The sequence below is a fragment of the Strix aluco genome, chromosome 16 (genome assembly GCF_031877795.1).
Source record: "Strix aluco isolate bStrAlu1 chromosome 16, bStrAlu1.hap1, whole genome shotgun sequence".
Lineage (NCBI taxonomy): Eukaryota > Metazoa > Chordata > Aves > Strigiformes > Strigidae > Strix > Strix aluco.
In genome coordinates this window covers 3,749,588-3,772,882 of record NC_133946.1, presented here as the reverse complement: position 1 = coordinate 3,772,882, position 23,295 = coordinate 3,749,588, and the positions used below count along the sequence as shown (strand labels likewise).

General features: G+C 34.2%; 1 protein-coding gene across 1 annotated transcript in view; it reads right to left on the bottom strand.

Annotated features, from left to right (window-relative positions):
* The window catches only part of CCDC73 (coiled-coil domain containing 73), an 84,153-nt gene that overhangs the window by 13,299 nt on the left and 47,559 nt on the right, over nucleotides 1-23,295 (bottom strand). Inside the window, exons 10-16 of the mRNA XM_074842561.1 lie at nucleotides 19,049-19,184; nucleotides 16,097-16,176; nucleotides 10,149-10,277; nucleotides 9,740-9,799; nucleotides 7,037-7,141; nucleotides 2,387-2,497; nucleotides 333-464 (exon numbers count right to left, since the gene is read on the bottom strand). Coding sequence (XP_074698662.1) covers nucleotides 333-464; nucleotides 2,387-2,497; nucleotides 7,037-7,141; nucleotides 9,740-9,799; nucleotides 10,149-10,277; nucleotides 16,097-16,176; nucleotides 19,049-19,184 — 753 coding nt within the window. The remainder of the gene's footprint in view (nucleotides 1-332; nucleotides 465-2,386; nucleotides 2,498-7,036; nucleotides 7,142-9,739; nucleotides 9,800-10,148; nucleotides 10,278-16,096; nucleotides 16,177-19,048; nucleotides 19,185-23,295) is intronic.

Genomic DNA, 23,295 nt, shown 5'->3' with positions numbered 1-23,295 from the left:
CACCCATGCAAAATATGTTTGTGAAATAGGATCTAGTAAAGATAAATTACTTACAATAACTGCTATTTATTATGTATAAATTTATTAATGAGGTAATATCTCAAGTTTCTATGATATAAGCGCCCTTCTGGATTAAAGAGGAACATTCCCTGGGTACAGTAAGTTTTAAATGGGAACTTGGATCCTTGATTACATCAGATAAATTTTTAGGTTTAGCAATGTCAAAGGAAGATCAGTGGACATGACAGCCAGATTAGAAAAACTGTCATGTCTGTCATTCTCTAATATTTTTACAAGAAATGGAAAGTACTGCAGCTATTAGAAACACTTACCTGCAGATTTTCCACTTGCTCAGAATGATGATTTCCCTGAGGAGGATGATAATCTTCAAGATGTCTATGAACTCCTTTAAGGCAATTCAGCTCATTTTTAATAGTCTCTATTTCTCTTCTCATGTTTTCCTCCTGTAATAATTGAGGGGACTCAGAGTACACAAACACAGATCTTTACTGCATGTTCAAATATGTAAAACCGTATTTTACAGGGGCATCGACAGCTTAGCAAATTAAAGTAAATCCTTAAAAGAAAGTATAGATGGTAAGGAATTTCTTCGTACAGAGTAAGATAATTTTGAGCTCTTTCATTCAAACCAAAATTTTAATCACATTTCCATTACAGATGATATGTTCTATTAATTGAGGGGTTTTTTCACCATTTACTTCAAGTAGCAATGCTCAAAAAAATGAGATTTGTATTTGTAGGTTTCTTCCTTTTTGGTTCAAAGATAAACATGCTATTCAACATTCATTCTCTACCTACATTTCCAAGAAATTACAACACCAATAATTTTCTTGGCACTTTACTTCTGTAAATAGCCTCGAGTATCCAATGCTTCTTCAGTGAGTATGTAACAATTAAATTTTTGTATTTAGAACAAAAAGGATGGTCAAAAATTCAAGTTGTAAAAAGAACAGAAGGGCAATTTTACAGAAATACTTTAATTTAATTTACAAATATTTCCAGAGCAGTGTACAATGTTAACATCATCCATGATGATGCTATACTTTAAGATATTAAGAGATTGAATTTCTAGTTAGCCATAGCAGAAATATGGAGAGGAAAAAAGAAAAAAAAAAGAAAAAATAAATCATCTTTTAAAGAATGTTGCAAACATTCCTGAGAAATAAGCAGGGCCAATTCCCCTGTCTATACAGGAAATGATGGTGTAAGACTCTCCTAGGAATCAGAGATCAAATCTTCTCAGAGCAGTTCAGCTATTTTGTAGTCTCATGGTTGCAGTCACCTCCATAGTAGCTGCACCAAAAGAGTTAGCCTTAGACAACAGAATTACAAGGATAACTTTGCAATATTTCCCCACAGCCTCCCTAAGAATCTATCTACTAAATTCAAACCTTTCTGCCAGTAGGTGCCAATTACGTAGAAATAAAAAAGACAATTAAACAAATGCTGCTTAGAGTCCAGTTTCCACACACTAAACAGATCTTGTCTTATTTAAGAAGTATTAATCTTTCTTGTAAACATGCATTTATTATTGCAGATGATTTTTACAGCTACAATATTTTGCTAATTGTTTTGGATTAAGTAATTACTGAAATATTCTTTAAAAGTAATGAAGTGGTAGAAAGAATGGCAAATATTGAAGACAAAATATTTTTTAGGTGTACACAGAGGTGAATTCACTGAGAGGACATACAGGTTTTGAACTTTTCTTATCCTCTTTCATCCCATAGTCCACATTGAATAATTCCTGTCAAATCAGGACCTCTGCTTTACCACAAAGCCTTCAGTATCTCTACCTGATTTAGTTTGAGGTTGCTTTTTTTTTCTGGGCATGTGGCCCTTCGGAAGTACCTTTAGTCTGTGTCATTTCAGTCTATGTGGGTTTACCTTCACTCTTTACTATATGACAGTTTACTGATAGTTTTTTCAGCGTACAAGAGTGCAGCCTAGAAATGCTGGTATTCTCTGAATAAGTTGTGTAAAAATCTGCAAGTTTCCTTAAGAATACGTAAAATTCAATGTAAATTAAAAACTGTATCAGCTTCCATGTCTAGGTAATGGCAGGTGTGTAATTCTGGAATATTTAAGTGCTAAATTCAAGGTAACACCTAATACCTTGGGGCTCTTGCTTTACAGAACTGCAGGAGGTGCACTGACCTTTTAGAGCACAGAAGTCAGCATTTCTCCTAAATCTACCTTTTAAAAATATTCATTTCTAGAAGAGTCTGCATTACTGGAAAAGAAATTGGTTGTTTTTATTGTATTATATCTGCAATATTTTCTTGGCTTTTAGGAATTACTTAAAATGCTTGATGACTATTTCAAAAACCTTTTAATACTCTAACATTTAATTTAATAAACCTACATCTTTTTTCCAAGTTCTTAGTGCCTTCTCATGCTCATTCTGAAGATTAAGGAACTTTTCTTCATTTTCCTTTGCCTTCTCCCTTTGCAGCTCATTATCTCTTTCAAGGGTCTGCAATAAAATTAATTATCCAAAAAATAATCAATACCACATTAATGAATTTTGATGTGTTTTATGTTGCTTGGACCTTTGCTTCTAACATGCTGGAAGTGCCATACAGATCAGTGATAATGTGCTATCTCAACAATAATTTTCATAAATTAACAGAAAGGTGCTTATAGTTTAGCTAACAGGAAACAGGGGGAGGTTATGAAAAAAGAAATGGCTATAAAAGGGTATAAAAACACTTGCCATTATTCAGTTTCACTGCATAAGTTTTAATGTGCTGAAAAAGTAATATAAAGTCCAGAGATGAGAAATATGAAATGTAGCACAATCTAGGCCCATTGTACTTAAAGAAAAAACTACTGTATACTCAAATAAAATATTTTTATTTTTCTGACCAGTTTTTCTATTCTAAATTGTTTATTAACCTATCTTATAAATTGTATAAACTTTAAATTCTAAAACATATCTACTGGAACATGAAGTATACATCTGATTATCCTTTAATTTATTTTTATTAGATCACTGAATAGGAGTGCATTAAAGTAACAGTAATATTAAGTTTTATACTATCATAATTGTACTTGAAACATTTTTGGGTTAACTCAGCTTTACTGTGCTAAACTAAAGCAGCCTTGTGTAAATCAACAGTAACTTCACACACATCTCAGGTGCTGTTGGAATTTTTATCCTATCACATTTTTATAGCAAACAGTATAGACTTACTGCATCCATTATCTACTATATAGATGACAGAAATATATTTGACAATGTAAACATAACTTTGATGCATGTAACTACATGACCAGCTAGGTATTTATGACTCTTCTGAGCTTCTTGGAAAGTCCACTTGAAAAGTGTTAAGTTATGGAGGCAATGCTCCAAAGCAATTCTTTTTTACTTAATCTTTTCACTAAAACTGAGTCTACTTCTTGATTCACTTAGCATCAGTTTTAAAATGCCTCCGCTAATTTAGCTACACTCTTAATACAAATATATTTTACAGGTATTAACACTAGGAAGATTCAGACTACCTTGCATTTTTATACACATGGAAAAAGTTGTGCATAAGAATATAATGGATCTTCTCTGACAGCTTATATAGTTAGAAAGATGAGAAAATTCAACAATACAATGTCTGAATAATCACACTCTGATGTAGCACCTTTCATCCGGTTCTATAAACTAGGAGTCCAAGACCTGCTGTCTTTGACAAACCTGCTCTAACCCCATGGATGCTTTTACTTGCTTCTCAAATGCAACCTCCTCTGAGATGGAATATAATAGTTATTTGCAGTATAGCTCTTAGGGCAAAGTATCAGGAATAGCAGATGAACAGAACTGATCATATGTTAAAGGCAATTGTACAGAGAGGGGAATACCTGAATTCCTTGCATTCTTAAGTATTCTGTCATCTGTTAAAGAATTATAACTTGTTTTTCTTAACTCATCAGGACATTGGTATTCTAGCATTAAGTATACATAGACAGAGTGAGAAAGAACAGTATGATTCTTCTTGAATGCTTCCTTGCAAGTTTAAGTGTTCAGTCATCTCAAGCCCAAAAATAAACAGCGATATTTTGTGAGTATAGGAATAAAAATATTTCCATGGGACTGTACAACCACTCCTTCCATTTTTCTATTATTCTGAAGAAACTCTTTTTCTTGATGAGCAAGTTCCACAAATTTGACAGGGATACAGGACAGAACATAAGCGTAATACATAACTTTCAGACCCCATTCATCATACTGTGGTTCTAGAATCAATAAAGACAAAAGCAATAGCTCTCAAGTTGGCAGGAAAGTGGGTAGACCCTTCAAGTTACATATTCAGCTCCCTGTTTTATAAGTTCCATTTACTGCTTTAAAAAACTGACACTGCAAAATAAGCAGTTAATGTTGTCTCATTCCCTGGAATATCCTGGTAATTGCATCAAACTGTCAGCCAAACGACTAGCAATAAAAAGCAACAATATTTTATGACTACCATTTAAACAGAAAGACAGACATTTCTGACAAATCAAAATAACCCGTGAGTTCATATGGAAAGAACATGTGATATTCACTTTTAATATACCATTTTATTTATATCATGCTGTTTAAGGGAATTGCTGCATTTTATGCATGTATTTGTCGGGTTTACAAAAAAATCCATCCATTAAAATAACTAGCCATTTTTATGTTTCCAGGTGTGATCTCTTGAAAGTTTATACCTCATAATGTGCTTATATAAATGTTAGGAGTCCTTTAATTCCCATTCTCAAGTGAGAACATCGTGGTTGTACAGGATGCTCTCATAAAACTCAACGGAGATCAAATCTTAGCTGATCTTAAGTGCCACAGTGAAGACTGCGAAGGAATATTTACATCAAACTAAGTATTGATGAGTCCTTGTATAGTCAACTGAGCTTTCAAAGGTTGAATCAAGAGCCTCTTATTAGTTACTCATGTCCTGCACCACTTTAGTCTAAAGTATTTATGCCTGCAAGAAATTACCTCTGAAGACTACACTGAACCTTTTACGACTAGAAAGAGTTTGTCCTGTAGTTAGAAAAATAGAAAACATTAATACCTTCCCAATGTCTAATATAAACAGGACCCAAATCAAAGCAGGTTCTCTAATTAGAATTAGTATAATTGCATCAGAAACAAATTGCTGGCCTGTTCAGGCTGCAAAACCAAGACTTGGACTCAATTCATACCTTAACAACAAGAAAACAAACTATACTTTTCTTACACTTGTAGACATTTATGCGGAGTCTTCAAAGATAAGATTCACAGATACCATTCACAGTTCTAGCTGGAACTTTAAGGCATGCTATAAACTTTATCTGAGATGGGAAACAATAGCTCAGAAATACTATCAGAAAAAAGCACTTTTAGAATACACCTGCTATTCAATAATCATAGAATCATAGGTTTGGGTTGGAACAGACCTTAAAGATTATCTAGTTCCGTATGTATAATCCTGACACAAATATCCTAAAGAGCCCCCTGTAATATGAAAGTTACCATCACTAAGGTTATATATCAATTAAATTATCTTGAGTTTCTGATTTACAAAGTAATTTCAATCATCTTAAAAAATAAAATGCACGTTGCCTTCTTACTTCAACAAAAACCAGTACTGTATGAATAGCAAGTAATCCAGCTGTTTCACCGTACCCGATAGATAACTAACAGAGGTTACAGAAAATCATGCTACTTCAGGCAATTCTACAGCCAAGGGACTGTTAAATTAATCTTTGTAAAAAGTTTCAAACATGCTAAGAAAAACCAAACTTATTCCCATTAAACTGTGTTTTGTAATTTTAATTTTTTTGTTTTTTAAATATACAGAAGAGGAACTGGAGAACTCAGAAGATTCATAATGAACTGGTGGGACTGTTCTCCAGGTTGAGAAGCATCTCTTCTTGGTTCTAGAGATCTCTGAGATCAAAGAATTTTAAGTCATGAATATCCAACACTCTAGACTAATATAAATACAGGAACCTGACATCTGAAATCAGTGACTTCTCTTTGTCTTCCAGTCACTACAGCTTTATCCAGTACTACAAAGCAGGTACTTTAATTCCTAGTGAAATTTTAGCTAGTTTCTGATGGAGAACATAATTCATCTTTAACCTTACTTGTTTCATCAAAATGCAAAATTCATTTATTTATATTGTGGCAGAAGGCAAACTGCTTACATCTATTAAAAGACAAAGTAAAGGCTTATATGAAGTGAATCTAATTTCAATTTAGCATAGAAGCATTTACTTATACATGAAAGTATACATGCACATGCAAAGTTTAATTTGGAATTAACAGATCCTAGTTCAAAACCTTGGCCTCACAGGCCAAGCAAAGAATGGAATAGCTACAGTTATGTATGGACAAATAACAGATAATAATTATGAATAGTCCAATTAATGGTTGTACCTGAACTGTGCATGGTACAACTGACCGGAACAGGTATGACCTAGTGCACTATGGGCCAACCTGACTGGTAGCGTAATTCAGAATCTAAACTGTTCTGGAGCCACTGCTCAAAGAGGAACTGAGCAATGCTGCAACTCCACACTCTCCAGCATGACTACTTACCACCTCTCACATAAATATGACACCAGACAACACAGCAAGAAGTGGCTAAGGATATGCTCTATCTTAGGCCCTCTGCTCTAATAACACTGGGGACAAACTCTGGCTATGAACATCTGAAATTTGAAGTATTTTCCAGAAAAGAAGTTTATACCTATGTGAAAATTATAGGAGACAAAAGAAATAAAATAATTTTATTTCAAAATACTTGAAAGCAACCCCCAATATGTTCTGGTTTTACAGAAATGGTTGATACAAATGGCAACCATGATTTACTTTAGGGGAAGAAGTAAAAGAGGGAAACCATAGACTGTGCTTCAAGGTTCATGCTGACAGTTAAGGAGCTGAGGGAGCAATGGAAGTGAGGTCAAAAGTTCTAAAAAGCATACAGATGTCTTTAACAGCCCTGGACTTAAAAAATACATAACAGATAGTAACAGCTTGTCTAATAAAAAAAAATCTGACCTGATATTCTTCTTTCAGTGCATTTAATTCACTTTCCATTCTAACATTCGTTTGGGTTATTCGCTGAAGCACCTCCTGCACACATTGTAGAGCGCTGAGAATTTCCTTATTAATACAAACAAATTAAGATATATTCAATAAGATTTTATTTCTGAAGTTTAACATTAAATAATTTATGTCTTTTAGATTAACATATTTATTTTTTATTCTGCCAGTGTTTACAAAATCATGAATATAAAAATGTACTTCAACATCTACATTGGGGAAGGGCTTGTAGGAAGAAAACAGAACTCCAGGTTTTTCTGGCCTTCTGCCTTGGAGAAAATATCACTAATATAACTTATTATAACATTATTTTTCAGAGAATTTTCTTATAATTAAAATGAACAATCCATTGATACTTTAAACATTTTCAGTGCAAATCTGAATAAAATATATCAAATCCAACCCCACTGTGAGTTCAATTAATCTAACAGAATAGTTTTATGGTACCATATTACAGTTCTGGAAAATATGGAAAATCCCAGAGAAATGATAAGACAGGCAGGTAATCACTTCCATTAATCACTTCCATTAATGGATCACATGTGACATTATTCTGTATCTCCTAAATTAAATCCCAATAGATGTGAACTACCACACATTAGCTTTGCATCACCTGGTGCAAGTACATCAGATTTTGCTGTCACTATCTGAATTTTTGTGGTACCTTAATCAAGACTATATCGTTACTTTAAGAGTAAGTTCTAAAAAGAGAGCCACCCAAAATTAGTTGATTAAGGCGATATAGATTTACAAATCCATGGGTGCTGCCATTACGTTTGTTTCAGTTAACTGAAAACGTGGATGGAATGGAGACAGAGAGGCATTTTATATTAAACAGTACAAAACACATTTCCAAAGATTCAAAGACAGAGGGAATTATCTGGCCAAGCCAACCTCCACTCTCTAAAGACCAGAACATCAGTTAATAAAATAAGACCTGCACAGGGGAGAAAACCCCCAAGTTACAGGCAGATGACAGGCTCAAATGTTCTCAGTTCCTTCAAAATATATTGAGAGGAACATATTATTAAAACAAAGTACTTTCATATACTTGCAAAGAGCTTTCAAATTTATCTATTTTTGGTTCTATTGTATACACAGATACAGCTATCTACTAAAAAATAAAATCATTATTTTGGGTGTACTCTCATTCCTTTTCATGCATGTATACTCTTATGCAGAGATAAATAATATGTTTGAACTGAAGCTTAATTTATCTTTAGTTCAATTTTATATCTAGAAAACTGAACCAGAGAGATGTGGAATGGCTTTCCCAGTGTAATCTGACAGGTCTGTAGCAGAGTTGGCCATGTCTTTTAAATCAAGAACAGTGTTCACTCAACTAGACAAGACTGCTTCTCTCCATGCAGTTCAGTGTAAATCAGCTATAATTTAGATAGTATATTCAGCCTCAGTCCAAGAAACACTGAAGCCAACATCTTCAGTTAATCCAGATAGTGAATTTGTAGCGCTCTATAATAAAGAAATCCAGGTCTTCTAACCCAAGTTCTTGGAGAAAATATGAAGTTCATCTCTATATTAGAGCCCTCCCCAGATTTATACCAAAACCCTCCATATGTTAAAACCAAACAACCAACCCCTAGCAATTCACACAGAATAAAATGGAGAAACAAAATAGAGTCCTTCTCTTAGATAATACTTATCAAATATGCATATGAATTATGCTACAAGTATCTCCATATAAATGCTTTTAGTGCATCCAGGGGTGTAGGAGTAATGAGGCCTGAGCATGTCTCTCATTTTTTCCCTGTGTTTATTGACAAGTATTTTTAAAAAGCAAACTCAAAATGCAAACAGGCTTTTATGGATTGGAAGAGTACTGCTGGATTACTTTCAATAAGTGCTCAGTGGGTATACAAGCAAAATATTGCTTTTGTCCCTCCTCAAGAACAAGAATGATACATATCTCTGACATGTTTGGTTTAATGAACTGCAGAATGAAAATTCTGCAACCGTTTAAGAAAAAAATCCAACCACCCTTTTTACGCTTAATATTCTGCAAAGCAGTGTATTATGCTGTTATTACAGGGAATTTTTTTTTTTTCTTCTGTGTTTGATACTTGACTCCATGTACCTTAGTTTGAATATCAGGACTTGCTCTGGAACATACCTGAATATCAGGACTTGCTCTGGAACATACCTGAGTTTGCGATAGAAGGCAGTCTTAACTCTCTTCAGCTATGTATAGGTGTAGCTTAATATTGTAAATGTATATGCTCTGTATGAATGGAATACCATTTCCTTTGTCCGTGATTGACACGATTCCAATTTTATCTGGTTTCAATACCAGCAGTATTATAGTAAACTGTTGGCAACCAGAAAGCAGAGCAGCAAGCACGTTATGCAAACCTTATTGCTTATTTGTACTGAACCGATATGAAAACAACTATTTCATGGGTATACCAAAGTTAACACTTGGAATAAAGTGTCAAACAATGGACTTTGCTCTGCTAATACACCTTCTAAAAACTGAGAACCACCCATTTATGTTAGTATTAAAATATTTCTAAAGAGTAAAGAAGTTAATTTAATTAGTTTTAATAGCTTAGTATAATAATTTAAGAAACTTAAAACATGAAGTATAGCACATATATTCTTAAATGATTTTTAAATAGCAAAGTTGTATTAACAACTCACCAGCTTTTCTTCTTTAATGTGAGCATTTTCTTCTTGAACTTTTTTACTAACTGCTGTCTCCTTAAAAAAAAGAGCATGAAGAACAGTAAACGGCATTTAAAATTAGTATTTTCTTTAGCAATGTTGTATTAATGTGATATTATGAATCATCATGAGGTTAAAGAAACAATTACTTTGAAATTACTACTTATCCATATTTTTTTTTTACTATAAAATTATACTTATATTCATAGCATATTTACTTCCCTAGAAAAGGTCATTCTGGAAATAGTTTTGTTATATTGCATATGCAGTTAGTATAAAGGAATCACTAATCTGTATACATCAGAGAGATCAATGCCATGATGTTTGCCAAACGAAGAACAGAAAATATTCACCAACAATCTAATTTGTTGAAATTTCAAAATACCATTTTGATTTTTTGTTGCAGTTCTTTAAACTGCTTTTCCTTTGCTGCAAGATTGATGTTTTCTTCTCCCACCCTGTACTGAGATGTGACCTTGGACCTTATCAAGTCTGTAGTTACTTTCTTCAGTTCCTTAACACAGGAAACACGTATAAATAGTTCATCCAGTACAGGCATTGCAATTCAAAACAAAGACAAATCTTTTAAACTATCCTGAGTCATGCCCTACTTTTAAATAATGTATGGAAGCAACAGAATAAATTAGAGGAACTGAAATTTGTACGACTGATTTGCTAAACTTTAAACTTGATACACATGGCTAAAAGTTTATTTTCAGAGGTAAAATGTTACTGTGCTAATTTTACTCTGAAGTATTTATGATACTTAAGCATTTTGTTATTTTCTCTTCCAAGAAGTATATTAATAAGTGGACATTGAGTTGGTATTGGTCAAAACTCGTACACTGACATATACAATAGGAATAAAGTACCTATTATAACTACTGTGTACATTCCTGGGAATCAGGAGGAAAAAACAAAGAACAGCGACTATCTGGTAAAAACAGGAACTGGCTATAAATTTGGAGGATCTTTGCTTTTCCTGAAACATTAATTACTTAATCTCAGGAGAATGCTAAATTAATTTTATATTAGAGGCTTCTACAACATGATTTTCCATCTAAAATATGCCTTTGATTTTATAGTCTTAATAATCTTTTAAATATCCTGCTTTTTCTTTGGTATCTGTTTTCTAACCAGTTTATTCCAAGCTCCTAGCACAGCAAATAAACAGTAAATGCTTTGATCTCATTAAATTACAACTTATAGTTCCTGGAGTCATAAATATTGTGCCCTGTTCTCCCCCACCCCTCCCATTTTGGTACAAGGTAGTCTGTTTAGTATCGCTCTCTCCTTGAGCGCTTTGACGTTTACTCAGACAAATAGCAGAGGTTATGAATGCTGTTCACAGATAGTATCAAGAATTCTTCATGATGCCATAGTGGTGAACCAAGCATTCAGAATGGTAATAGTTTTATCTAACAACTAAGTTTGGTCTGTTTAACTTTTCTTCACAAAACTGGAATTCCATCTTATCACAGACCAATGGTTTAACTGTTCTGGACAAAATCATATAACAGTACAAAAGAAAAAGGGAAGATTACATTGTAGCTGAAACTCACAAATACAAAGTTTTACGGAAAATACAAGTATGGGTATGACTTTTAAATAAATCATCTTTTTGCTTGAGGCTTTATTTCTCATGTATTTTAGTCATAAATAAATCTAAAATGATCTAGTAGGTAATAAGTGTAATTGCAGAATCAATTATAGAACCCAAAGACAGCAATGTTTTAGAAGTGTGATATTCTGTAAGCTAGCAAGGCTTTTTCCATCTTTTGCAATAAAAACATGTATTAGTTGTACTGTTTTTACTAGAAGGCTCAGTAATGAAATATGCAAGCAGAGTTCCTACATTTAAATGGGAGAAGGTGCAAGCACTTTTAACTTTGTAAAAGTGAAAAGGTGCACTGTGCCAATCTTTACAGAGAACTAGATTAATGGTATAGAGAACACAGCTAACAGGTTGTGTGCTACATAAGCAGGTGCAAAAGCCTGCTATGGATTTGCTACTATACATTTCCCAAAATCCTGACTTTATTGTGTGCAGAAAAATCCTACTACTTATTTTGTCATGGGGAAAGAACAAGTTGTACTAAGTAAATCATGCCCTTGAGGTAGAAAAGATGACTGGATTTTCTTCTTTGTATATAGCAAGTGGATGTGTATAACCCATCTGGAACGCAACCCAGATCTGCTAATCTAACAAAGTTGTGGGCAGGAAAAAACAAAACCAGCAAACAACCAAAACCCAACACAAACCCAAAAAGAACCAACACAAACCAGATCACCCAAAATGATGGTAAAGTTTTCCATGGTGGGTGAAAGCACAAGCTATGTAGCTGTGAAAATAATATAAAATAATTTTATACATACATCTATCTACTTTCTTGTACTCTGAAATTAAAAAAAAAAAAAAAAAAAAAATCACCCCCCGAATTTTTGCTTCTTTTTCTAGTAGCTTTCACTAGTAGTATTCAGAACCCTATAAATTAAATTGAATCTGGAAAATAATTTTATCAGGTTTTGGGAAGTGCTAAGAATGAACGATAAGACTTTAAACCCATTCCTTTGATGTGTTGCTAGCCATCAACACTTAAGGATATGGTTTCAGAAACACTTCAAGCCAGCATAAGTCAAGAGTGTCACAAAAGAAACAACACTGCTCCTTAAATGTATTTTCCTTTTGCCAGTTGATCTAAGCTAAAACTTCCTCCGTTTTTTTGGTAAAATGTAGTTTTGATCAATACAAAATTTAATTTTCATTCTACTTGCCCTCAAGGCCACGCAAATACATGTGCCAGCATGAAGAGGTGGTATGGGACTGGAAAAGCAGCCAGCACAGGCAGATGTAACCACTTCCCAAGACAGTGCTGATACCTTACACAAACTTTACCTGTGTCCAAAATTACAACTATAGCTTTTTGCTCTCTTTCTAGATCGGTGCAACTCTCTTGTAATCTTTCAGGCCTTGAGCAGCATAGCTGGTTTTTAAGCAGCAGAATGAAAGAAACCTTTTTCTTGGCCAGATTTCAATGCAAGCATTTTCATAGTGGTTGAAAAGAATCCTACCACATTGAATATCTAAAGGCTTAAGTCCTAAAATAAATGTTACTGAAAAGGAAATTATGTCACAGTCTGTTAAGCTAAAATTTAGGAACTGGACTTTTAAGCAGGCAATGTCAAGAGGAAACTACAACCAAAGTCAAAGTAACGGCTGTGATAAGAGCTGACAGCCAAATTAAGATTTTGGTACTATGGATAGTCATTTCCACTCCAGCATTGAGGCTACAGAGGAAAGAAGTTTGAACCCACAAGTTGACAGAGCTGTTAGAGCTCTGTCAGTCAAGTCTCCAAGGCAGATGAAACCAGCTTTATAAGTTGTCCCAACTTCTGCTGCACCTATCATGACTTCTTTCAGCTGTATAGCAAGTGAAAACAGCCTGGTAATCCCTCTTTCAACTCTTCTAAATATCAGACTTTTCTCGTTTTTGTGTCTCTTGTAGGTCCTTTCAGATCTACGACAGATACACTTCCCAACAAGGGAAAACACTTGACTACTTTAAGATCACTTTTGCAATGGTTAGGCTAAGTACAAGATAACCACAATGAAATGAAACTAGCTCAGGGCACTTCTTACTGGGTTCAAGCACTTCTTTTCTCTTCTCTTGGGGTGAGCCACAGCCCTTCACAAACAGCTGTGCTGAACTAACAAGTGTCATTACAGATATAGCTCAGAAATGCACTCTCTCACTACATAACTTTCCAAAAATGCTTTATAACCAAACTGTTGAAATAAGGAATATTGAAAAAAGGCTGTATTTTGTTTACTATATTGTTCATTTTAAACTCTGTTTTCACAGAAATTCTGCATTTTGAGGGAAAAAGGCATGCCTTTCTATTATATACAACTTTTATTTCTAAAACTATGTTTACAGATAAACAGCCCCCCACTTTTTTTTTTGCAAAATAAGACAGCCACAGCAAAGTGCTGCAGCACTACATGAATATTAAAATGCTAAGAAATTAAATTCCAGTTAAGTTTTTCACCGTCGTTCAGAACAGTATGGTCAAATACTGAACAACCAATAAGAAATTCGGAAATAACCATGATAAAGGCATTTCCTAGTGAACTGAGGAAGCCAGATTAAGTTTCAGTTGGCCCCTTCTTCTGCTTATCTAACAGTATTTTATTTAAAATTCATCACCCATGACCTTAAGAATCAAGAGTACAGCTGAAAAAAAATGGATCAAGCAGTATGTTTGATTACTGGAGTACATAAATCACGTATCAGTTTATCTTGCACACCTCTGTTACTCACAAACTTCACCATGTAAAATTTTCTTAAACATTTTTCTTTTCTTACCTCTCAAATTACTTACCCTCAGAGAATTCTAAGTAATGAATTATTCTTGGTTTCTTAACCAAAAGCAACAAATCTAATTTACTGTGATGCTTAAAAATTTCTAAAACTCCTGTTGATATTTACAATATATTACAATAAAGATATGCTGCATTTTAGATTAATGTCCCTCTTTTTTGTCACATACAAATTATTTATTCTTTTTTAAAGGAATTGTACAGTTGAAGTGTACCCAATGCACACAAGAGTTGTCCTCAGACCTTCATGGCTATGCAAATATTAGCATTCTAACAAATATGGCTTTTCTATAGAGGAAAGTTATCACCATGGACAACTTCCAGTATTTTTCTGTTGCTCTTCCATCCATCAAATATTTCAGATAAATATACACAATTTTTATATATAATGTATACCTATATATAAAACCTATCATTTGAATTATGTAGCTAAATAAACATTTCTAAATGCCATAAAACCTAATTGTGATTTAGAAATTAATTTGAGAATTTTTCCAGTGTTCTGCTTTACTATTATTGTGTTTCTCAGTCTGCTTTTATGATGGTAGGAGTTCTGAAATCTTTGAGATCAAACAGTCACGTCAAAATTTGATCTTTTTGACATTGAGGTTTGCCATGTTATATTCTAGTATGTAACTAAACAAATCTAGATTGAATTCCTGATTAATCTTTACTGTTGCTAGAATATCTTCATGTAATAAATATAAAAATTAAGTTAGGCACTAGAGAAAGTAAGAATGAAACAAATGAAAAAATCTTAAACTGTCTCTATTTCAAGACAAAATTTAATTTTAAGTCAGGCTTCTAGAGGCATCATACTCCAAAGTATCTTAACAATAAGAGGCTGTGTGCTCTTAAGAACAAAAAGCAACACTAGATTCAGGGACTTCTAGAATCACTAGATTCAGTACTTCTGTACCTTAAATCTCATTTTTCAGGCAAACAAAGGTCATGGCAGGTAAACATCCAATTTTTGAACAATTTAAACCAAATATGAAATGGTCACAGTTTCTTCTCCACATTTACAAACTACCATGCCCCCACCCCCCACCCTCCTTTTTGTTTTGCAAGAAATTCACAAACTTTGCCAAGGTTCCATGGTAGTCCAAAGCATTCATCTGGAAGCTGGGGATGAACACAAGGCCAAGAAGCCGAGAATAATCATGCATTTGTTCCCTACCTAAAATCCTCAGAGAATCAAAGGGAGGAAAAAAAAGTGGAATAGAAAGATGAGATATGAAAACGATGTGGTATGAAAAGATACTGAGTTTACAAGACAGTTTTGGCTTCAGATGGTCCCTTTGGTCTTTTCCTGTCAGCACTTAAGAAACAGCTCAAAGGGAAAAATTTGTCATTCCCACTATTACATATGTTCAAGAATGCAACTCAAAAACATACCTGGCAAATAGTAGTTTCTGAATAGATGAGGGCAGAAAAGAGCTTAATGGCCAGACAACTTCTTTGGCCATATTATCGCTATTATCTAATGTCTCAGTTGCCCTGTCACAAAACTCTCCCATTTCTGACAGAGATTCAGTTATCTCTTTTATCCTACGTTCAAACTACCTGCTTGCTCCTATGGCAACTACTGTTCATGTTCTATCTCTGCCTAAACTGAAACTAGCACTGCTACTGTTCCATATCAGATGTGAGAAGCAATGACAACACAGCACAGGAAGAAGAGAAGTTGTTAATAATTAACAAGAAACAAGTCAGACACTGTAGAGGTAAATAAAAATTCCCTAGTTACAGAAACTATTCAGAGCTGCTCCAATTTTAATTGGCATTTGTCTGAATTATCTGTGCATAACAAGGGAGCGTAAGACTTAGCCATAAGTGATAGAATGAAGAACAGTTCTGCTGCTTGTCCACCACTTCTGTTAATACTACAGCAGCTTTTGGAAGTCCCAAACAATCCCACTTACACATTCAGAAATACATACTATACTTACTTCCTTCAGATTACTTATTTCAGTCTCTTGTCTTTTATTCACAGATGTTAATTTCTTATTGAGCTGTATTGCTTCCTGTACTTAAACCAAAAGTTAAAACATGTTAATAAATACTTTCATATTTGAATGAATATTTGATTTATAACTGCAATGTATGTGTACATACTTTATAAAATAATTAAACATTTTTGTGGAAAGGAGACTAAGACTAAAAATGACTCAACTACTTTTTCTGTATAGTGTGATATTACACTGCAGGGTTACACCAGGTGGTACCAGCTGTTCTATACCTCAGACAATGAGTTAAGACTTTTCTGTACATTGATTTGCCTTTTTTTAATTGTTATTTAATTTTGAGTGTAATTTGATTTCACTTTACTAGGATCACTTCTCCATGAACTTTTAATCTTAGTTCTGTTTTTTAACTAAGGCTTTGATTGTAATTTTCTGATGAGTTTTAATTATTTTCAGAGGAACATAGAACATAATGCACCACAGAACATTCAAATAAGATGTACAGAGTTATATGCATATAGGACATGGAAGACAGCAAACAGCAGAGGAAAACTCTTAAGAATAACCTCTATCCCTTTTGAAAGGGAGTAGAATTTTCTCTTAGACTTTTATACATGCCAAAGTATCACTGGGAAATTGCTTAAAGTTTCACAATGAAAAATTGAAGATATTCATTGGTTCCTGTACTTTTCAGTATTAGTATTATCAGTAACAAAATTAATCTAGTATTTTGATCCTCTGAGGTCTCTCTTCACCCTTTTCTATTTCTGGATTCCTCTTCATTCACTCCTAATAATTTTCTTTATTTTCTCAAAAAGCTTGTGGCACAACACTTGCACACAAGGACTCTAGACACTCCATCACACCTAAGAAGTCCTTTCCTTTTCTGTTAAAGATGGTAAGCATCATGGGGAATGATGGACAACAGCCTTACAATACAATAAGCAATTTTGCAGGTTTTTGTGAGAATATATGCTTAACAAATGAAAATACTTAAGAATGTAACAAATATCTGCTGATACAACTTCAAAAAAAACCATGAAAATAAGCAGGCAAAAATTGGTAAAACTCTCTCCTATCTGTCAACAAGAGTCATGTGTTCGCTCTCTACCTTTAATACACTAATAGTGGGATATTAGTTAGGCAATAAATTTTTAGATTTATTATAAATTGTGGTATTTTACCTATACAGCACTATAATGCATCAATTTTCACTTTCTTGTTTCCCTACATAGTGCTTTAATATAGCAGATAAAGAACAACAGTTTATAAACTTAAACAATTCGCATAAAAAATGGCTCCTACTTCCTGCCTGACCCTTCCACTGACTGCAGTTTCTTGCTCAGAATTTACAAGTTACTTACATGCCTACTGCATATCTTACAGACTGCAATGCAAATGGAATTCTCTCTGCAGTCAAAACCAGACTAGAGTCAATCTGGTGAAGAGATTGGCTTCTTGAACAGAAGCAGCAACATATTTAATCTTTTCTAGAGGTTCATTTTGCAATTACTCATACATATAAGTAGAAACATAGCAAAAAGCATTTATATATGGTTCAAATAGTGTAAATACTGAGACTAAATGTTATTTTTCCATGAAATTGCAAAGAGACTTTTCTGTATCTGACATAATAGAAAAGCCTGTCCAATGTAAATAAATGGAAAACACAGCAATGTTTTCTCTTTCTTTTTTTAATATTAGCCTATTTTAAAAATTGAATACAAAAAGTACTGAAATATCACAAATACACATAGAACATGTTACCAATTTCTTCAAACTAGATCTGAAAAACTATTTGGGTTCAGGCAGAAAAAAACCCAAATTTACAAGCTTTGGTATTTGAAAAGTTTTTTGGTGTTCTTTGTTTGTTTGCTTCAGTTTTTTTGTTTGTTTGTTTTGAGTTATACAACTGCTTCTCCCTTTCCTTAAAAAATATTTTTATTTACATCCTGTTTATGTCTTTACGTGGATGAAAACTGCAGGCACATAGAACAATACACAAGTCCATATTCTACACATACACTGTGATGTTTGCACAGAAGTTTATCACTTTATGAGAAACAATGCTTTTTCTCTCAAAATAATAGATACAAAACTTCATTTAAATGAGGTATTTTTATTACTTGAGGTTATCAGCTTTATTATTTTACAGATAAAAAGTATGTATTTATATAAAAGTATATGGAATAATATTTTTCTGCATTAGTGGTTCCACAAATAATTTTGTTATGTTTCAACACACGAAACAGGGATATGGTACAGATTTATAAGGCTTGAATAGCCATAGTCAGAATCTATGTAACAATGATAACTGCATAAAATGATTCATACCACCCTATTTATTTACTGAACTGGTTTTAAGATTTTGTACTTCTGTACAAGAAAATAATTCTATTATTTCATTAATGTTTTCTCTCTATTTCCCAACATTAAACCTACTTTAAAAACCATTCATTTTCCCCTAATTGTTAATTCCTTTACTTTCATTCCCTCATTTGAGCTGGTACAACTGTTTGAGTTGATTATGCTGAATGGCAACAGAAAGCTGATCCAAATTAAGCAGGGTTTTTTTCTTTTTGTGTTTTTGGGTTGTTTTGTTGTTTGTTTGGTTTTTTTTTTTTAAGGGGTGGGTCTGCTGCTGAATTGTTTTGAACACAAATCAGTTCCTCAACATAATTTACTACACAGTCACACACACAACTGTAGTAGTTATCAGCAAAGAGCAGAAGAGATACAGGGCTTGTACTGCTTAACCTGGGACTGTCACAGAAAGAAACACTGAGAAAGTTACTGAGATATAGTTAATTGTCAGTTGTTATATTTGATGCTTGGCGCGCGGTAGCTGCTATTTTTCTGAATTGTCAGGTGTCCCCAACTCAGTGTGGTCAAAACACAGCAAAAACAAAAGCTGGAGGACATGTAAGGCATACATACCACTGTGCTCTAGTTTTCCATGAACACCTTTTACGATTCCAAACTGACATGCAATAGTAGCATAACACCTCTCAACTTCATTCAGTTTCTTATGATGCTCCTCTTTCGCTGTTAAGTGCATCTGTAATTTTTGATCCTGTTCGAAACATAAATGAAGCACCTACTTAATGATAGCAACTAGCACGTGTAAATCAACTCTCCAAATGCTTTCTAACATAATAGCATAAATGCAAAAATCATCCCCAGAATATCTCAGTTCACTATTTCATATTGAATGATCATTGCCCATTTCCAGATAGCACTTCAGACCAAAGACCTTCACCTGTGTGTTAGATTCTCAAAAGCAGCACTTTAACATATTTTGATGTGTTGTCCCTTATAGTTACTTTCATGGAAATGTCTGCAGAACTGTATTAACTGTTTTCAAATCCTGATTTCAAGTTGTCCTTTGTTATGTGGCTTAAACATATTATTTCATCTGCCACTGTACTGTGAACATAGCCTAACATACTAATGCTGCCTGTGGTTTGTACTCATCCTCCTGCACTACCACTCAGTCCAGCATTGCATTCTCACATTCCTTTGACATGGGATGTCTGTGCAGTTCAACACAGTCCCACCCTACATCAGCTGTTCAGACTGGGGCTTTACCTGCCCATGTCTTTGGCTGCACATTCAAAACAATACAGTGGCTTCAGCAGCTATATGTTTGTACCTCATTGCCCCAGTTGCTTATTTGTCCTTACTGTAGTATTAAACCAAATACACCACACTCTAAGGTCGGAGCAACGCAACAAAATGAGGCCCATTTAAAAATTCTAGACAACTTAAATCACAGCTCCCACAATCCACGGTCCCAGCACCTTCATAGAGAGCACAGGGGAGAAACACGTAAGTGGCCGGAGACAGGTAAGAGTAGGAACTCCTTAAAAGTGGGCAACAGTGCTAGCATATGCATCATGAAAATAAGGCCTATAGACATTGATTGTCTCCTGATATATAACAGAAGCAATCTATTATGCAAACAGTATTCAATCTTCTTTGTAAAGCCACTAGTAAAAGTACTGTGTTCCTTTTATGGTCTTAACACTTTCCAGCATAACATGGTTTTAATCAACACAGAAAACTTTTTAAGCTATATTGCAAAACAAATGCAAACAAAAATATCGGTGTTTTTCAGTACAGCATTGTTCAAAGTATAGGGCCACTATGATAATCAAGGGATTTGAGCACCTGACATATGAGGAGAGGCTGAAGGAGCTGTGACTGTTCAGCCTGGAGAAGAGGTGACTGGGATCTGGTAAATGTGGATAAATACCTCTCAGTGGTGCCCACTGCCAAAGTGAAATACATGAAATTTCACTTAAACTTGAAGGGAAAAGAATTACTGTATGGGTGGTCAAACTTTGGAACAGGTTGCACAGACAGGCTAGATCTCTGTCTGTGGAGATACTGAAAACCTGACTGAACACAGCTCTAACTGACCCTGCTTTGAGCAGGGCAGGGTTAGACTAAGCCATCTCCAGAGATGCCCAACAGCCTCATCCATTCCAGTTCAGGGGTTGTTAAAGATGACATAGTGCAAGAACAGTTAGGAGAGAATGTGTATTTGACATACTGAAACAAAAGAATTTCAACATACTTGCTAAAAACCAGAAGTGCATCAAACTACCTTTAAAGAGTAGCAGTGACTTTGATTTAGATTAGTGAAACTAATGCAGATTAATACCCCATGCTTCCCAGAAAAACATAAGTAACCTTTTAATGAGTAATTATTAATTCCTCTGCATCAATTAGCAGTTGTAGTATCTTGGAATATGATTAATTCACTTCTGCTTTAAGATTATATATCTGTACGGGGGGCTTCTAACTACTTCTGTAAGCATCTAACACTATTTTTACTTGTGTTAACATCTTGGACTAAGTAATATCTTATCACAATGAATCCCACATGGTAATTAAGTAAAATGTATTTAAGCTTAATGAATTTTACCAATCTCTCTCTCATTTTGTGAGGTGGTGATTGAAAATACATATTCACAGGAAACTACATTCAGTGACACATGCCATCAATTTTTTAAAAATTATTTGTTATCCTTTGTTTCATATACACTAAGTTTTTTGTGTTCCTCTATTTTTGTTAATAGCTTTGTAGGTACTATTTGATCAATTTTAAAATTAATTTTCTCTGAAGAGAGTGGGTTAAATTAATACCTCAGAAAAGATATCCATTTAGTTAGACATCTAATCTATTTCTAATCTACAGTAGAGCAACACAGCAATTAAGATGAATTGGGCCAAATTCATTCCGGTGTGTAAATTCAAGTTACACTAGGATGAATCTGGCCCAGTCTGTTTGGCTTCTGTAAGGCTCCATTTCCATACAGTAACAAATGCAATACATGTCCAAGCATCAGAGGATAATAAAAGCTGATAGTAATCAAAAGAAATGACCAACATAAGGCTAGCAAAACAGGATATACAATACAAATTTCTCATGTTTTATAAGGTATGAAATTAAACACACTACAGCAAATGGAAAGTCATAATGGAAGCACTGGTAAAGAAACACCACCACTTACAGAATCACTGCAAGGAATGTAGGTTGTGAATGTTCATATACTTTCTCTTTTTCCTAATAACAAGCAAACTGTTGAAGAACTGTGCTTAACTAATGCTAGAATGTGTATTTTATAACAAAAGAAAAAAAAAAGAAAAAATTATAATTGTTTTTCTGGATGGTCATTCAGGTGTATTTATTCTAAGAGATCAATGAACAAGGAGGCATTGCTAATTTGAGACTCGAACAGTTTGTGGCAAGATCTGAGGGGTTTTGCACTTTCTTTTCACAGAATCACAGAATTTAGATTTTTCTTAATCTTTTATATAGATTTTTCTTAGTGTTCTCCCAATTTCTTTCTTAAGTCAGCAAGACAGTGTTAGTCCCTCCTCCTCACTAGAAAAAGTAGAAATACGTTTTGTTATTTTCCAGGGCTCTTTCCAGTGAGAAAAGGAACTGGTCTGCTATATCCTCAAGAGTTTTATTAAGAGCTTACCACTTGCCTAAATCTGATTTCTGATGGCAGGCTGCTCTCCAGGCTTAGTGCACAGTAAAATAAAAGCCTGAGTGTGTCATTCTGCTCACAGTGAAAAGGTCTTAAAACATTCTTCCATAGAAGACAATCAAGAAACACCAGGAGACACGGCAGGATAGGGAGGGTATGACCCTGGAGTTGGAGTAAGACCCACAGAATCTTGGTTCTTCTTCCTAACGTCTGATACTGCAAGAACAGGAATTATTGCCCTGCCCTCCACCAGTAATAAAGATAAGCTGGGATAGGGAGTGGAATTGATTGTGGCCATATGGTTTGTTGAGGCACAATGATTTCTTGGTGGAACTAGACCAGAGAAATAGCTTAGGGTCAGGTAGGTGACTGGAGGAAGACAAAGAGGGAATTGCTCATATCTCAAAGATATTCTGGAAATTGAGTCACTAGTCAGAGTTACTCAGTGAAGCAGAAGGTGGTAACTGGGAGGTGAAAGTGTCAGAGAAACAAAGGAGATGTAATGGCATGGAGACCTAAGCCAAGATCATGTGAAAATTATGCAATTTTAAAATATATATATAATGCAACTTATACCAATTAAGTCTTCAAAATAAGAAATTTTTTCCACAATAGTTCCTTTAATTCCCACCATTTTTCTTCTTAAAAATAATTATTTTTCATTTATACTGTATCATTGCATTCTCACTGTATTTTTAAACAACATAGTATAGTTACAGGCAAATTCCTAAAAAATGTGGAAAGGCAATACAAATAGCGTTCCTATCTTAGATTATTAAGAACAAACCAGCCTTTACAATTAAATTTATTTAACATTTTACAGGAAGTAATTTTTCATTCATTTGGCAACTACATCTGTATTAGAAAACTAAATGGTGTCAGGGAAGCTCTCAGGAAATGCCTATACTGTTGTTAAAATATCCCTGATGTATTTTGGCCTATGCCAAGTAGCACTCACGTAAGCAGTTCCTGGGGACAGTTCAGGAGACTGTCTGCTGGGAACAACGTGAGTTATTTGGATGAAGCTTCCCTCTTTTTTGAAGAGCAGTAGAGTTTAATGAACCTAGACCATTTCATATCACTTGACTGCAGCTTCACTAAATAGTCTCACAAACATTTAGTTTACCAATATAAACACAGCCAGCAAGTGAAACCAGACTAATTACCAGTCATTCACAGAGG